The sequence below is a fragment of the Saccostrea echinata genome, unplaced genomic scaffold, assembly GCF_033153115.1.
Source record: "Saccostrea echinata isolate AGI-Se365-2 ecotype Australia unplaced genomic scaffold, CSIRO_AGI_Sech_v1 ptg000009l, whole genome shotgun sequence".
NCBI classification, from domain to species: Eukaryota; Metazoa; Mollusca; class Bivalvia; order Ostreida; family Ostreidae; genus Saccostrea; species Saccostrea echinata.
Window position 1 is genome coordinate 50,567,928 of NW_026889758.1, and position 17,695 is coordinate 50,585,622.

At 33.7% G+C, this 17,695-nt stretch overlaps 2 protein-coding genes and 1 long non-coding RNA gene across 3 annotated transcripts in view; 1 reads left to right on the top strand and 2 right to left on the bottom strand.

Annotated features, from left to right (window-relative positions):
• The window catches only part of LOC133183057 (uncharacterized), a 275,276-nt gene that overhangs the window by 15,257 nt on the left and 242,324 nt on the right, over nucleotides 1-17,695 (bottom strand). The window lies entirely within an intron of this gene.
• On the bottom strand, nucleotides 1,214-9,749 carry LOC133183027 (SNW domain-containing protein 1-like). Its single transcript, XM_061317946.1, has 13 exons — nucleotides 9,713-9,749; nucleotides 6,582-6,654; nucleotides 6,301-6,375; nucleotides 5,041-5,202; nucleotides 4,426-4,625; nucleotides 4,051-4,155; nucleotides 3,760-3,829; nucleotides 3,576-3,641; nucleotides 3,154-3,270; nucleotides 2,817-2,952; nucleotides 2,270-2,487; nucleotides 1,971-2,131; nucleotides 1,214-1,653 (listed from the first exon to the last, which is right to left on the bottom strand). Exons 1-13 carry the CDS (start codon nucleotides 9,730-9,732, stop codon nucleotides 1,452-1,454), a joined length of 1,605 nt encoding a protein of 534 aa, XP_061173930.1. The 5' UTR covers nucleotides 9,733-9,749; the 3' UTR covers nucleotides 1,214-1,451.
• On the top strand, nucleotides 9,981-17,694 carry LOC133183030 (aarF domain-containing protein kinase 1-like). The gene is made up of 9 exons (XM_061317950.1): nucleotides 9,981-10,014; nucleotides 13,831-13,976; nucleotides 14,254-14,337; nucleotides 14,568-14,771; nucleotides 14,938-15,096; nucleotides 15,198-15,473; nucleotides 15,768-15,911; nucleotides 16,191-16,388; nucleotides 16,816-17,694. The coding sequence occupies exons 2-9, from the start codon at nucleotides 13,836-13,838 to the stop codon at nucleotides 17,155-17,157; spliced, it is 1,548 nt and encodes a 515-aa protein (XP_061173934.1). The 5' UTR covers nucleotides 9,981-10,014; nucleotides 13,831-13,835; the 3' UTR covers nucleotides 17,158-17,694.

Here is a 17,695-nt window from a genome sequence, read left to right on the forward strand (position 1 = left end):
GAACAGAAGTCAAAGTAGTGGTTGAAGTAGCAAGGTTTCTGTTCAGATGTCCTGGAACATCTTCACTTTGAAAAGTTTTTCTATTAGCATATTTTTTCATTAACCTCATTGCGATTTTATCCTTTTCTGTTTGCATAAGGTCCAGTTCTCGTCTGGTTTCGATGATTTGCTTTTGCATTTTGTAAAGAATTACATCATATTTTTCCTGAAGCCCGTTCAGATACATCTGTAACCGAGTGTCGGCCATTTTGTTCACCTTAGATACCAAAGAAATATCCAGATCATAGGAATCATTGATCAACTTTTTAGAAAGCGTCATTTTTTCAAAAAAATAATTTCACTGTCTCGTGCTTGCAGATTGTCAATATCTACAATGCAGTTGTTCTCAAATTACCACCTAACTACTGTCATTTGTTTATCAGACATTTGAACTTTCGAAAGACAAAAGATGAATTCAAGCAGATAGTTAATTATAGAGGCGTATATAGTTATAAGCTCTGAATACTTGTGTAAAATACTACATGTAGCACTGTGTAGTGGAATAGGACACACAAAAACCCGGTTCATATCATTTATAAGATCCCAGGCCTCATCAAACAGGCAAAGTGAACTTTTGTATCAAATGTATTTAGTTTATATTGAACATTTAATCGTTTACATACATGTTCATACAATTGCATTACCCAATTTAGGTGACCACGTCTTGTTGCACAACTGAAATGAAAAAGTACAGTATCTCAGCCAAGCTAACCAAAGCTGAACTATTAATTTCAGCCAGCCAACCAAAGCTGAACTATTAATTTCAGCCAAAATGATTAAGGCTTGACCGTTTCTGACCTCAGCCAATCTGACCAAAATTTAACTATACTGACCTCAGCAAAGCTGACCAAGGCTCAACTGCTCCTCACCTCAGTCAAGCTGACCAAGGCTCAGCTTCTCATAGCTGACCAAAGTTAAAGTGCACTTGATCTCTGCCTAGCTAACCAACGTTTAACTGCTCATGACCTCAATCAGACTGATTATGGCTCAACTTCTGACCTGAACTAAGCTGACCAAAGCTTAACTGCTCCTGGCACCCTTTTTAAAGTTCTGGTATTAACTACTTGTTTAACTAAAGCTTATGCAATTCAGAAGTAATCTACAGTTACAAGGGCAAACATTCATCACTATAGGTACAAATAAGCAGATTTGATCCTTCCATCCACTGATAAAATAATTTATAAAATGATTTATTTCCTTCGGATATCAAAATGATATACATATATGTACACAAATTCATTGAATTCTGACATAAATCTCCAGTATTTTACACATTTAAAATTTTTGTCTTTAATTTAGGATCCACAACACTTTTCCTTTTGTAATGAGGGGTGTGTACTTTTCCTTCTGTAATGAGGGAAGTGTTAGGAAGAGACAGGAGATGAAGTCACTGTGCGTTAGATCAGACCTCACTACTCGCGTCTCTTTTTACTTTTACTTCCTTCATAGTCCCTACTCGACCGTGAATCATCAGCATTCCTTTTATCTCCCCTCTTGGCCTGCTCCAAGAACTGACCGAGACCGAAGGGATCTTCTTCATCTTGTTCAAACTGGACTGGCCCCTCCCTTCTAGCATTCCTGTCTGTTCCTGCAAATCCTCTGTCAGGTACAAACCTAGGGCGAATTACAAAAGATACTTAATACCATGATAAAAACATCATTGGAATCAATGAGAAGGCCTTAAAAATTAATTGTATCACATGAATTTCAGTTAAAATGGTTAAACCTTCACCAGCATTGGATAAGAAAAAAAATTAATTATAATGCATTTTTCAGACTGATCTGATTGATATTGAAATGGAATATGCCCTAGCCTGACATCTCTAATTTAGGATCAATCTAAAAAGTCTGCAAGTCATTCAAAACATTACCCCCTATTTTTCTAGGCACCTAAATCATAACAGGTCTTCCTTGGAAAATGTCACGCTTACCTGTTAGACTTCATAAGAGTGTCCAAATCATCACCATACATCTCCTTGTCTACATTCTTGGAGGGTCGATAGATGCTGTTAGCAATCTGTGAGTGATCTTTTCTCCAGGGTTGGTCATAAACATTGTATGCTTCCTCATCCCCATAACCACTATCCATACCCTTCAAAAATAAAGCACATCAATGAAACATTCAAATCATAAGCATAAAAGTCCACTGATCACCTTTACTGCAAATCATGTGAGGTTTGGAATCAGCATTTTTGATCTTTCAGAAGTCAATAGCCTCTGCTATCTCTACCTTGGACTGATTAAACAGACGCTGATCAAACTGGACATCACCACTGCCGCCCGCTCGGGAGTCTGGTATGTTCAGGGCAATCTTCTCACTGATGTCCCTCTCTCTTTCCCTTTGTATGCGAGATCTTCGGTCTGGGGCAGCCCTGGCCAAGTTTCTGTCTCGTTGTCTCTCCTTTTGTCTTTCTCTCCTGATTTCATCTCTCTCTGCAACTTCTTCATCTGATACATACAGGAAAAGCAATCAATAAAGTTAACTTTTGTTTTCTGTTTACATGTATATTGAACATTATTTTCTACTAAATCAATCACAAATACTTGAACATGCATATGTAAAATTGTCTTTCATTCTTGTTTAAGAAAATTCTCACAAATACTTCCAGTACACTCATAAAAAAATACAGAGATCAAAACAGATGCATGACATTGATATGTTATATACACAATGGTAGAAAAGAAAAAGAAGGTAATTTTCAGGATGTTTCAAGACATTAACTCAGTATTAAAAATGAGCAAAGGAAAAAAAGGATAAAACTGATGTTAGTTTTTACCATCATGTTGTTTGATTCCTGCCCTTTCATCCCTAGCTTTCTGAGCCAGCTGTCTCAGAGTTGCCTCCTTCTTTTCCTTTTCTCTCTGTGCAATCTTCCTGTCAATCTGTGCTCTCATTTCAACTGCTTCTCTTGCCTGAAATCAGAGAAATCAATCAATTTTAAAAGGTTTATTTTCTATCTTAAAAAATTGTCAAATTTGTACTCACTTTTCTGCTAAACTTACACAGTAAAACATATTAATGTGTGTATCTAAATGCAGCAATCTTGGCATAAACTACTTTGTGCTTTCCCAGAGGTAAATATATTATTAACAAAATTAATTTTAAGTCCTCACCTTTCTGTCTGCTATGTACAAAGCCTCTGCAAGTTTGGCAAAGTTTTCATTGATGTGGACACCTTGTAGACCCCTCCCATCTGCTGCTAGTCTCTTGTCAAGAGGAATTGTGTAACCCTAGAATTGAAAAATTTTAAAAACTGAATTACACTAAAAAAAACCCAAAAAATTAATGTTTTCCTTTTTACTATTAAGCAACTAGATTCAAAAGATAATTTTAAGATCTTTTATAAGTAAAATACCATGGTTAATGTCAATGAATTAAATGTAAAAACAAGTTATACATTGTACATTAATTTAAAACTACTTCTTTCTTTGTTATTTCTAATTTCTTTAATTCACCAGAGTTTAGTTCAAACTGCTTGGTGAAATTTGAACCAAGATGGATTCAATAAGTCTCACCAAATCACAATTAATGTTACCTTTGCATTTTTCCAGTTGGAGATACAGGGAGGAATCTTCCATTCTTGCTGCTCTTTTACTGTAACCTTAAAAAAAGAAACATGGGTTATACATGTACTTTTCTTGCGGCAAAAACTGTAGTATTCAATTGGTTAAATTAGGCATTCTTCATTGAAATGAGGCAATAACAAGAGAATGTCAGACCTTTCTGTTGGGTGAGTGCATTACAGGTGCTGGAGGTGAGGGGGGTCCTCTGGGAATCTTCTTGTTAACCCTGAAGACAAAATCATCAAGATGATAAATATCATTTAATGCAATCCAAGAGGGATTAATGAGATTATATTCAATGTTTTAACCCCCCCCCCCCCCCCGAAAAAAAAAATATTATTTCAAATTTTAACATTTATAAATTGTAATTTAAAGAATATTTCATTTGGGGTGGGGTAGATGTGTGTGTAAAAATTCATTGATTTGGGTGAGTAGAACAACACTTACTTAAACTTAGGAGGTTCCATGGGGTCTTTCTGTGCCTCCACCATTCTAATAATTCTCTGTTTTGCACCTGAATTGAATGCCACTCCTTCTTGCGATGGAGTGTACCTAGAAAGAAAAAAAAGTAATTCAGATTAAATATCTGTAACATTTTCAACTTTTAAGAAATCTAAATTTTGCAGATTCGCTACTAAAGAATCCAAATAATTACAAATGATATTAACAAGGTCTTATGTGATACTAAGGAGCAGGCAATTAATTCAGCCAATGGTTGACTTCAGTACAACATCGGAATTATGAGGAATTAGTCGAAATATCCAAGTGAATGACATGATCTCAAAAAATTCCAATTTTTTCCTCCTAAATGTCAATCCCTACCTGATATACTGTGCAGGGGCCTGTTTTTCTGCTGCTCGGACCGGCAGGGCAGCTGAGATTTTTGTGGACACCAGTTTCTCCAGGGCTTGCCTTGTTTTCTCTGTAGTGTCCATCACAGCTTCCTCATCAGGCAGCTGCATATCTGGATCATCTTCATCTATTTGTTTTGGTACTAGGTCTTGAAATTTGGAGTGAACAACCTGTACAAGAAAACCACCCCCCAAAATTAATATTTTTTCCTACATGGAAAGCTTTTTCAAACAACAGCTTATAAATTCAGTGATAAATATGTTTTGAAGAACAATTTCAATTAATCTTTATAGTGTCTTGATTTTTTTTTTAAATAAAGTTGCTAATAAATGTGTTTCTACTGAAGAAAATCACAAATTTGTATATAGACTATTGCATTTTACAAACATTTGAATTAGACACAACATTCCATTACTGAACAGTTGATGTAGTTCGCTATGTCAAAGACTGAAGAACAATGACAGCCCCTTAGAACTTCTTTGATTTGGATTTTTACTTGTCTGACACCAATTTCACGAGCCTTGGTCTTCTGACCACTGAAGTTTGGTGAAAACTGCTTAGATTTCTATAAAAAGTTTCATTTACCTTGTCCTTCCCATGGCCATATCTGGCAATAGCATCATACTTGATTTTCCCACTGCTGTCTAGCTGCACTGCCAATGCATTTGATGTGGACTTCTTCTGTCCCATTCCCAGTGGAAACTGTGCCACTGGGACCTCTGGAAATGCTCCCCCATCTCCAAAATCCTATCGAAAATGAAAGATACATAACCTCATTTTCAGAATACAGGTGAAAATTTAGTACATTTACTTTTCAAATTAGAACCAAAGCTGCAGAATTGAAATAGTCATGACAATGCATTTAGGTTACATGTATAATCAAAGTAAGAATTTGCATACAAATAAATTCAGCTTATGAATGTACCCAAACTTGAAAGGACCATAACAATTAGTCCATTTCTTACTTAATACTAATAATAATACATTATATCTGATAATAATTCCTATAATTTGAACTTTTTTGGAAGAAAAGAAATAACCTACATGTATTTCATTACAGACATACATAGTAGAAAAACACCTCTTTTGAATAATACTAGATGTGTCAGTGTGACACGAATGCCCGGCTGTCCATCAAATTTAAATATGTGAAAGTCCAAGAGTGTGAAAATAACAATGGGTGAAAAGGCACAAAAAATAAAATATCATGTTGCTGCATTTATTTTATGGAGTCAATTATCTATACAACAACATACTTATGCTACATAAAACAGTCATCACTGGCAAGCAAATCAATAAAAAAGACCAAAAACAGTGAATGATTCAGCAGCCAAAAAAGTCCTGAAAACAGTGAATTATTAGAAATTTACAAAGTCTAAGGGCCATAACTTTTGTAAAAATGGGTCAATCATCAAGAAACTCAAACCTAATCTGCAAGTCATCACTATCAAGAGACATAACAAAATCATCTCATCATCTACCAGCATAGTTAAAAAAAGTAGGGAAAACAGTGAATTGTTAAAAATTTTGAAAGATTTGGGGCCACAACTTTCATAAAAATTAGCCAATCAACATGAAACTTAAACGTGAACTGTATTAAAGTCATCAATATTAAGAGACATACCAAAAATCAGCTCATTATCTACAAGAATGGCCAAAACAAAAAGTCTGAAAACTCAATATGACAGAATAATGGAATGACAGATGGAATGGGATAACATAATATGCTCAAGCCATTTCATGAAGGGGTCATAAAAAATAAGATCAACAGGGAAAAAAAAACATTTGTACATGAAAATATGAATAAATATTATATTAGGTATATGACAATGATAAATGCCACACCTCCTGTGTTCGTGGAATCCATCCTTTTCTGTGACCATATGGTGGGGCAGTTCTTCTGCTCATTACAGGCATCAGCTGATTAAAAAAAAATCAGTAAACAGAATGTGAATTAAAGTTGCAAATGGGCAAATATAACTAATATACAGATAAGCTACAAATTTCTTATTTATAAAAAAAAAAAGGTCAGTTAAAAAAACCCTAAATTCAGACTTTCTTGGGCCTTATCTTGAAGGAGTGGTTATCCCTATTGCCCTGATAAAATGATATGATAAAAATTATACCTGTGTTTGAGCCCTCTGTTGACGTTCATCATCTTCTCTATCAAAGACATGCTGGCTAGGAGCCGGCAAAATGCTGCAATAATAAAAATCAGACATGAATGGGTTGAGAATCATTGCTCAAATAGAACATTATATCCCAAAATGATTTCAAATGAATAAGATTATAAACTATGGCTTATTTTTGAATACTGGTATACCTGCCAAGGACAGAGAGCAAAGCTTTCAAAAAGATTAGAAACAGCTTTTTTTCCCCTTATATAACTGGTACCGGTAAAAGGTACCCTTCCCAAATGCCAAAAAAAAAAAAAAAAAAATGTTAATTCTTCCCAATTTTGAGTCTAAAAATTCCCAATTCAACTGCTGAGGAACATTATGATGACATCATAATTCTTTTCATATGAAATGTTCTATGAGTTAACTAAATGTTTAAGTTCCTCTTAAATCAAAAGTAGAGATCCCTGATAATATGACGGGAAGTATTTTGTTGACAGCATAGTTATGCTAGTGTCTTACATTTTTGACAGCTTGAAAGCATGACAACCTGAGAACAAGGGACATTAATATGTAAAACAATGAATACTTGTTGATTTTTGAAAGCGCGAATTAAAAGGTTACGAGTTTAGAATAAACGCAAAATAAATTTCATTTGTTGTCATGATAGAAAATTTCTGTTTGTTCTATTTCGATATTTTTCCCAATTGAATTGGTACCGGACCCATTCCCAACGGGTGGGAAAAAAATTGCTGTAGAAACAGGTGGTACTTTTACAAAAATAGGAGGTACCTTGTGGAAGCAACTTCAATTAAATAATTGAATTTTTCTCAGTTGAATATTTTGGCCCATACAATCATGATTTTAAAAGGGTAGAAGCACTGGTTTTGAAAGGCCTGAGTGAGGAATATCTTCAAAATATCAAAGTTTTGATTTAAACATATTTTTCTCCCATACTTAAGGAGTTATAATTGAAATATGTAGATAATAAAATTTTTTCATGGCATTCAATTCAAAATCATGTGAAAAGTAATCTGTATATACTTCTTTTCAATTTCATACCTTTTCTTTTGCATATTAAAGATAAAAATTTTATGACTTGTTCCATAGAAAATACCATTAAACATTTAAGTTTCATCATTTCCAAATCAGTTTTAGCCAGATTGGATACTGTACAAGTACTTGAAACAAAGTAACATGTATGACACGATTTTTCTATGAAATACAATGTAAATTTTGGCTGCTGCTGTCTAGGGCAAGAGGGAGTTGTTATTTACCCAGTGTGATGCATAATTTGATTCTGAGCATGTGCATCATTACGTTATTGACAACAAGAAACAAGCATTCTGAGAGTATTGCATTAGCAATACTAGTCCCCTACCGGCAAGTGTAATCTGGTTCCTGCAAAAAATTGGAAATGCTATAATTCCATCAAAAATCAATGAAGCGGTTGATCTATAACTCATCAAGGTAAAGTCACATACCAAAAATCAGCTCAATATCTGCAAGCGTTTAGAAAAAAATTGCGGAAAACCCTGAAAAATTGAAAAGGTCGTAATTCCTCTAAAAATCATTGAAGCGGAACGAAATGCAAACTTGATCTGTAACTCTTCAAGATACACTCACATACCAAAAATCAGCTCAATATCTGCAAGTGTTTAGGAAAAAAGTGCAGAAAACCAAATGGGACAGACTGACAGACAGACAGAGGGACAGCTAGACAGATGGACGGACAGACTCAGAGGAAACCTTTAGTCCCCTGCAGTTTCACTAGGGGACTAACAAGAACAATGATGAATCCCTTTCTGAATTAGCAGCCATTTTTGAAATATATAATCCCTATGGACTTTGAATTTGCTGTTATCATTGCCCATTGAAAGCCCTGTCAATATACTAGATGAACTCGAGGGTTCCCATCAAAGCAGAGTTGGAAAAACTGATATACTGATCAAACTAGTTTGAATGCTAAGGTATTTATGTATTTTGATATATAATGCAAAAAGTGATTCCTTGAAAGGTACCATGGGGGAGACTATATTCTCTAATGAGAAGTTGATGGCTCGTTTTAATACTCCCCCTAAACTTCTCTACGAAAGACCTAATAAAAGCAGTTCAGAAACTGACTATAAATGAAGAACCAAACCGGACCCCACTTTGATTGATGTTTTAGGTCTGATGGGATATCACAGACCTAGTCTGAATGCACAGATGTTATTCTGCCATAGAAATGCGAATAAATATCAATTCTGCTGACTTAAAACATGTTTTTAATGAAAGAACTTTTACTTGCAATATCTGTATTGCCGGATTTGTTTATTCACTGAAAACTGCGTTTGAACCCAGGTTGACCTCTAAAAAAGTCTAAAACTATTCCTCCGGACAACTATATTGCACTTGAACATTTAATCCAATTTATCTGGAGAAAAAGTTTTAGACTTTTTTTAGAGGTCAACAGGGTTCAAACGCAGTTTTGAATGAAGAAACGAATCCGGCGACACAGATATCGCAAGGAAGTGTTCTACTGTGATAAATGTTTTTAAGTCAGCAGAATGGGTATTTTTAATCGCATTTCCATTGCAACACAACATCTGTGCATCCAAAATATGTCTATGATAATGCATCAATCCTAAAACATCAATCGAAGTGGGACCCGGTTTGGTTCTTCATTTAGTCTATTTCTGAACTGCTTTTATTAGCCTAGGCCTTTCGTGAGAAGAAGTTGAGGGGGAGTATTAAAACGAGCCATCAACTTCTCAATGGAGAATAGGGGAGACTATAACTTAAAAATAATGTCCTGATACACCTTTTTGACCAGTCTGTTGACCACGCTATTGTTACAGTATTAAGTATCATTAACGGAAGTCAGTTTTCAAATTTGAGAAACATTTAGCCACAGTGAGACACCTTTCAATTTTTAAAAATAAATCTTTATCTTCAAGTTCAATGCAATTATTGATATCACTACACCATGTTAAACTGCTGCGGCCTGAATAGTGTAGTACAGTGTCTTATATGTTTATAATACACCCAGTGAAATATCTTAAAAGATGGCTGTAAATCATATAAAAATTATTCTCTTTTTGATTTGACTCATCTCTGCTATTTAAAAGAATTTTAAAGATTTTTTGTTTTCAACTCACTCTGATAGTTTCATCGCCATCTTGTCTGACGTCTGAATGTAACCTAAGTATTAAAACTTAAAACATAGAGAATAATTAATCCCGGATATTATTGAGTAAATAAAAAAAAAAGAAGTTATGGTTATTATACAAAAGATTACAGAACTAAAAAGTAATTTCTTGTGGTTAATTAAATATAATGAATATATTGATAAATTTACATCAAAGATAATAAAGCAGTGTTCTATTACGAATTAGTCATTGATTAAACTGTCTATAACCCTTAAAACACCCCAATGACAAGTTACACAACTGTCAGGTGGGTAAGTACCTGAATTTCTTTGCATTTATTGTATCTCCTACTCTTATCCATTTGCAATGGTACCTGTTCACTATATATTTGTATGCTTACTCAAACTATAAGTGATGAACATTTTCTTTTGAAAAGTTAAAGAAATTTACATTTTAAAAAGAGTAAATTCGGATCAAAATGTCAAATGGTAGACAAGATATTGGCAACCAATTAGATCACTGCTCTACAGTACGGTTTCTTTCAAGTGCCTTGACAAACAAAACCTTCATCTGAAGAGTAAATAACCAGGGTTAATGTGGGTGAAAAGGGTGGGGGAAGGGGACGACCTTTTGATTCTGAAAGGGGGGGTGTTACTTTTTTTTCATGCCAGTCAGGGACATATTATTATTTTCAAGATTATCAAGGACAGATTATTTATTTTCTTATTCACTGAAAAAAGTTTCACAAGCCAAAAAAAAGGAAAAGGAAAACCCTAAAATTCTAGGGGGAGAGGGGGGGGGGGGGGTTGGTAAGCAGCACTAGTCAAGGACAGATTATTTATTTCCAAAATCTGACAGCCCCCCCCCCCCCCAACTCCCTTCAGAATCAAATGGTCGGTCCTTGTTTTAAAGATTTCATAGCTTCAAAGTCCATATTATAACACCCATTAACGACAATGGACCTAATTAATTTCTGCAATAGATTTTTCATTCAAATTTTAATATGAGGTAAAGTGATTACTATAGGAAGTAGGGATGTCAAATCGGTCAATATTTGATAATCGGTTACTAGGACGATTTTCCGATCGAGTACCCGGGTACTCGGAAAAAGTGTTTATACATGTAAAAGTTTGAGACCTGTTTACCACGTCGATGTTTTCTTTCGTTTATAACATGCTATAATGCATGTACAATTTGTACATAAACATCGAGCCCAACAAAAACGATTTTTTTTGGTACTTAATTTATTTATCAAACAAACACAAAAGACATGATCAAATAATACACCAATAATTACAAATGCGTTACAGTTCTTATTTATGAAGACTATTTGGTCAATGGAAGAGAAGGACGCAACTTTGTAATGATTAGACTAGCGAGAGAGAATATCTTTGGGAACAGTGGGAATGAACTCTGTATAGTGATCCCGAGTCGTATATATTATTTACGTTTGCAAATGCTTTCTTTGTGATAACTCTGAAAGTTAAGCATGTTAATTTCTCGATACTTACAACTCCACCTGTTATGCATAAATTATTCCACGTTTCCAACTGCCGTTGATGCCCAGGTATGCACAGCAAACTAAAAAGTGATTCCTTTAATATATTGTTGTTTCCACCCTATGCGCTTTTAAAATTTTTTAATCTTCGATTATTTATAAATATTTATTCACTTTGAACAGTCTGGTGAATCGGTAGCGGTATTTCTATGTATGTCCGATTTCGTTTCCATATGCTAATTGAATAATCATAGAATAATTAATAGATCATAATTAAACGATGTTCATTGAAAACAAATAATGAAAGCCATCTCAAAAATTAGGGTCACAAGAGGTGAGAACGGCTGTGTACAGTGTCCAGTGATTAATTACTGTATATACACGAACACAGCCACAGGCGATAACGGGTATTAACTGGTGTAGGTGACGGTAATTACTGTATAGACATGGACAATGCATATTTAAATCACATTTTTTGGTAAGTTTTTAATAAATATATGCACTTTGAAATATGAAAAAAATATACATCCGAGTAACCGAGTACCGATTTTAGTATTTGATACTCGGACGTTCGAGCGAGTACCCGGTTAACCGGGTACTCGTTGACAACCCTAATAGGAAGTAATGGGAAATTGCCAGTGTAGGGTATAAGAGTGATCATTGAAAAAATTCTGCAATTGAATTTTTATTCATATTAAAGGACAATGTTAACAAGAAAATTTACCAGCAAATTATGCCAAAAAACAAATGGGTCATTGGCTTAGATTTTTCAGGGGGGCATGTCAAACTCAGGTGTAGGGCACATTTTTGGGGAAATTTTCAATGAAAATACATTGGCCAAATAAACTATTTATTTATAAAATTAACAAATGAATATAAATCAAAATATTTACAATATTTTTGAATTGAGAGGGAGCGTTTGAATATCTTTAAAAGAATTAAAAATGTATATTTTTTATCTTTTCCAATACATAATTAAGTCAATTTGATTCAAGGCATATGCACGGTTTTCTGTGCAGTGGCATGAAATTTCGAATTAGGTCCGTCGTCCTTAAGTTGGCACATATGGCAAAGACTGAGATTGAAATGTTTCCATTTATTTGGTTGAAGTCCTAAATTTTGTTGTTTTTTCCACTCTTTGGCATTTGCAGTCAAATGCAAAATCTACACAAAGAAACATAAGGAATTTTTTAGAAGAAAAGTAATTCTTGTCAATTGAATTAGATATAAGGCCTAACTAAGATAACAGATTATGAATAGATGACTTTCACATTTACAAAAGTTATTTCCCATTGCAGAGTCAATCTGGGGTCAATCGGTGTAACCTACTGTTTTCCTTCTATAAAATTACTAACTGTATGGGGCAGTGTCTTACAAATTAAATCTGTACATATATATATTTATTCAATATGTTTTCTTTTATGCCCCATACTTTGATAATACAGGAATGGTACAAAATAGCTAGTCTGAAAGTGTTTGAAGGTTTGAAATATTTATAGGTAAGTTACAAAGGATATAGTGAGAAAAAAAGAGTGTTACAATGACAGAGATAACTCTAAAGAATGTGAAAGTTGTCTTTGAACTCTTTAAAATTATATTGTCTTAGTTACAAATATTTCATATTCCATTGTTAAAAAAAAGTTAAAGATCTGTACTCTTTTATCCACCATGTTTGGGATATTTTCCACTAGATCTTGAAGAAATACTCTGAAAAGAAAAGTCCACTGGCAGATAAATTACAGATATCTATATAAATAAATTTGAAATTTGATATTTACATGTTCAACAATATTTCATTTTTCAAAATCAATTGTATTGGTCAACAAGAAAAACCCATAAACATGATAAATACTTCTGTAGTAAATGTTGAATATTGTTTAAATGTTTTTGTCATCCTTCAGAAGTTTTGGCCTTATCATGTCACATAAATGTTGTCTTTGCTACCATCTCCTGTAGACATTAATGTTAAGCATTTCTGTATTTGATTGTGAATTGGTCATGTTGGAAATACTGAGTTTAAATGTCACAGTAAACTGTTGAATTGAAGACATTATTCCCTGAAAAATGACATTTTCACAAATGCTTTCTTAGACTGAACAAACAAAAACAAAACTAAAAACAACATGCACATTGGAATGAGAATGTAAACAATGCAAAATTGAAATTAGAGTTCATGTGCAAGCCTTTCTATAATAAACAAAAGACAGTTGAACTTCGGTATCTCGAACATGGATATCTTGAATACCATGGATATGTCATTATGAAGTTATTTTGAAGTTCCAACTACTTATTCCTTAAGTATTTTTCCCAGGATATCTTGAATTCTTTGTTATCTCAAAGTATTTTCTGGGTCCCTTTGAGTTCAAGAGAACGAGGTTTGACTGTATAGTTCAATGAATAATATCTGATCCCTCATGAAGAAGTGGTGCAAAGCATATCAACTTTCAGTATCCCACCAAGGAGTCCTGTGGTAGATGCTACTTAGTGAATGAATCATTAAGAGACTTTTTTTATTGGAGTACTGTATAACAGTTTTACAGAATATTGATTATGGAAGAGTTCATTCTTTTAAATGCTTTGCTGCATGCCATTCTGATTTATGAGTGATCTATAATGTTCTCGTTGACAGAAAATATGGTGTTTAAAAGGTTGTGGAGGATAACAAAATATGGAGCCCTTGGAGGGGCCATAGGAGGAACAGGTTATCTATTACAGAAGAATGACTGGGATATATCAACCATTGGAGTGGTCAGATTTGGCCGAGCAGCATGGGCAGTAAGTTTAGATAATGTGTCGTGACTTTGTTCAACCAGTTTAATTTTAAATGTTATTTCAATGGTTAAATGAATTTTATTGTATTCATCTGTCTTTCTATGATCTATATGTTTCTTTCTCAGTACCATAAGTTTAAATAATGTGTTGTGGTGAGCTTTGCAATTTTTTAAGTACATGTATTTAACCATTGAGAATAAGTAGTGTGGGTATAATTATTAAACATGTTAAAAAAGATGAAATGAAGCATTTCAGTGTTTTGTAAATTTTACTTACACAGGCAGTGAGACTAGTAGCAGATTATAAGATTAATCTAAGGGGACTGGACTATGATTCTCCAGAATACCAGAAAGTCAAATCAGAGGTAATATAAATCAGACACAATTGAGTCAAAATCTAAAGTCAGAGGTACTGGGAGTAAAAGGGTATAGCATGTGAGTCAAAGGTAAAGGGCTAAACTGTTTCAATTTTGATATTTGAACAGAATCAAATAAAAGGGTTAAATTGTTAATTTTTTTTATTGGAATGAAAAATTACACACTTATAATTCTTAAGAATAAATTAAAAACAAAAAAATTCTTTTATTTTCTTAAGATTCATCTGAGGTCAGCCTTGCGTTTGAGAGATATGTGCTGCATAAATGGGGGAGCTTTCATTAAAGTGGGTCAACACGTAGGGTCTCTTGAGTACCTTTTACCCAAAGAATATGTAGAAACTATGAAGGTTTTACATGATAAAGCCCCCCAGTCTGATGTGGAAGAATTGAAAAGAGTTTTTGAAGAAGATTTGAAAATGAAGGTAACTTAAAGAACAAATTTCTTTATTTATTTTTTTTTTTTTTTACAAAAAAATTTTGTACATTGTATATGCAGCTTTTTGATAAAAGTTGGTTACTGTACAAAATATATAATAAATATTTTATTGTTTTTCAAGTTTGAAAATTAAGGTATGCTTATTATCATAGGTGGAGGATGTTTTTGAGAGTTTTGAAAAGAATCCACTGGGAGCTGCTTCATTAGCACAAGTACACAAAGCGACTCTGAAAGATGGAACAGTACTCGCTGTCAAAATTCAACATCCTCAAGTCAAAAGCCATTCTTATGTAGACATCAAAACAATGGAGGTAATAAGCTAACTGAGTATTTTTAAATATGTACTATTGTTAACACTCTTGTAAACACTCTGACGGTAGTCATTTAGAGCAAGTTCTATTTTCTATTGTAGCTTCTAGTGCACTGTATTGCCTGGATTTTCCCAGGCTTTCAGTATATGTGGCTTGCTGAGGAAACCAAACGGAACCTTCCACTGGAACTGGACTTTGTCCATGAGGGACAAAACTGTGAGAGAGTAGAGAGACTTTTCAAACATTTCCGCTTTCTGAAAGTGCCCAAAATTCACTGGGAGTTGTCATCAGAGAGGGTACTGACGATGGAATTCTGTGAGGGAGGAAAAGTAGATGACAAGGCTTACATGGAGAAACATGAAATTAATGTTAATGAGGTATTTGAAAAATTTTGTTTGTGAGAATGAAGCATTACCTAGTACACATATTTATAACATTTTAGCTTTAAAAACTTTCAATTGTTTTCATGCATTGGTCACACTACCATATTATATTTAGGGGTTTATTAGTTCTTGTTTTATTACTTTCTTTAACCAATATTGAATAAATCAGATAAAGGGAACAAACTTTTATTTTGAAAGCTCTTTGATGTTTGATTATTGTTTTTCTATAAAAACAAATTTACAAGAGATTCAGATTCACTTTTAACCACATAAAGCCTGTTTTTTCAGGTTAGTAAGAATTTAGGGAAGCTGTACAGTGAGATGATATTTGTCCAGGGTTATGTACACTGTGATCCCCATCCTGGAAACGTCTTGGTGAACAAAACGGAAGATGGAACTCAGATAATTCTTCTTGACCATGGATTGTATCAGGTTCAGAGATGATTTAGATGTATGATTTATTAAATTTCATAATTTCAAAGCACTCTTTGACTTAGTCAAGTTGTTTGTCTACTTATCTGCAGTTTTATACATAATAATTCAAGTAATTTTTCCAATACATGTACTTAATTGAAAAACAAGACAGATAACATTTTTTGCAGACATTTCCAAATACTTCAGTAAACATACTGAAAATTATAGAAGCATTGAAACTTAATGTGCATCCTATTTGTTTAAATTTGTAAAGGGGATTTTCTTGTAAACATTTAGACTTTGACTGATCCATTTCGGGTGAGCTATAGTAAGCTCTGGATGTCGCTTATCAATGCTGACTTGGAGGGCATTAAGAAGTACTCAGCAGAACTGAATTGTGGTGACATGTATGGACTGTTTGCATGCATGTTAACAGCCCGCTCCTGGAAGGCCATCACTAGCGGGATAGACAAATCACAAATTACACAGTCTGAGGTATCCCCAAGAAAAATCCAGAATTTTTGTTTTGAAACATCAGTTTTTCAATATGTGAACATGTCAAATCGTTAACACACAGATGGTTTGCTCATAACCAGAGCATGCCATGGCTTTTAAAAGCATCAATTGGTTAATTTTTTTTCTTTCAAAAACAGTATATTTTGTCTAAAAAATTTGAATATTAGTGAAGTTATAGACTATATAAAACAACTAACAGCTAAGAGTGCTGGTACATTGAATGTTTTCAAATATTGCCTTGGAAAATAAACTTTATAGTGATATCAATTTACAAAAGCAGTATTAGCTCTTGAAATAATTTTAAAAAACTGTATGACTGTAGGAACTTTTCAGACATTCTAAAATTCAATTCATGTGTCTAACAAAATCAAATGCATTCAAATTTAATTGTTCTTTCCTTTCTCAGAGTGATGAAATTAAGGACAATGCTGCAACATACCTCATAGAAATCTCAGAAATACTTAACAAGATTCCTAGGGAGATGCTTCTAATTCTAAAAACCAACGACGTCCTACGTGGGATAGAGTATAGTTTGAACATTCGACCAAATGCCACTTCTTTCCTGAACATGTCTCGCTGTTGTGTACAGGCAGTGGGAGAGGACGAGTACAGACAATGCCATTCCTGGACCAGTCGGATGGCAGTACAGTTTTCTACTTCATGGCAGCTCTTGAAAATTAGCATTTATGAATTTTTCCTTTGGTTACAGTCAGAATACTCATGGTTGTTAATGAGATTGCCAAGTTAATGTTAATCAGTATTAGTTGTTTTATTTAATGTACTTTATTTATTGTTTGACAGAATTTATTAGTAGTTCTTCATTTTGTTGTTATGAACTTGTTCATAGATGTTACAGTAAGGCTTTTGGGCATGTCTAAATCAAAACTAGTTTCATGATAAGTGGTTCTAAGGCTAAATTTTGAAAACGAATTATTTTGCCTCTGGACAATAACATTAATTCCTATTGTATGTACATGTTATTAGAACATAAGTTTGCTAAATTTCTTATTGTGGTTTAAAGGCAAGAGGGGTTAATTACTCCACAATTCCAAAATGATTCTCAGAAGTTGTGTCAAATTAAATTGTACTAACAAGCCATTTCACTGGGGGAGAGGAGGGGAGATAATATTTTTCTACATCAGTTGTTCATTTAATAGTATGGCATTAAGGAAGTAGGAGGGTAGAAGTCTGTTAACAGGACAAGAACTTTGTTCATTTTCAGTGAATGTATTTATTTGATACCTCTGATTTATTGCTGCCATTCATCATATGAAAGAAAAAAAAAC

What these genes read in the sequence shown, in the direction of transcription:
- LOC133183027 (XM_061317946.1), bottom strand. Translation starts at nt 9,732, where the DNA reads ATGGCGATGAAACTATCAGA. An exon ending in AGGAATCAAACAACATGATG is followed by an intron (nt 2,488 to 2,816) that starts GTAAAAACTAAC and finishes TGTATGTATCAG; the next exon opens with ATGAAGAAGTTGCAGAGAGA. An exon ending in GTCTGTTTAATCAGTCCAAG is followed by an intron (nt 2,132 to 2,269) that starts GTAGAGATAGCA and finishes TTATTTTTGAAG; the next exon opens with GGTATGGATAGTGGTTATGG.
- LOC133183030 (XM_061317950.1), top strand. Translation starts at nt 13,836, where the DNA reads ATGGTGTTTAAAAGGTTGTGGAGGATAACAAAATATGGAGCCCTTGGA. An exon ending in ACCAGAAAGTCAAATCAGAG is followed by an intron (nt 14,338 to 14,567) that starts GTAATATAAATC and finishes TATTTTCTTAAG; the next exon opens with ATTCATCTGAGGTCAGCCTT. An exon ending in TAGACATCAAAACAATGGAG is followed by an intron (nt 15,097 to 15,197) that starts GTAATAAGCTAA and finishes TTTCTATTGTAG; the next exon opens with CTTCTAGTGCACTGTATTGC.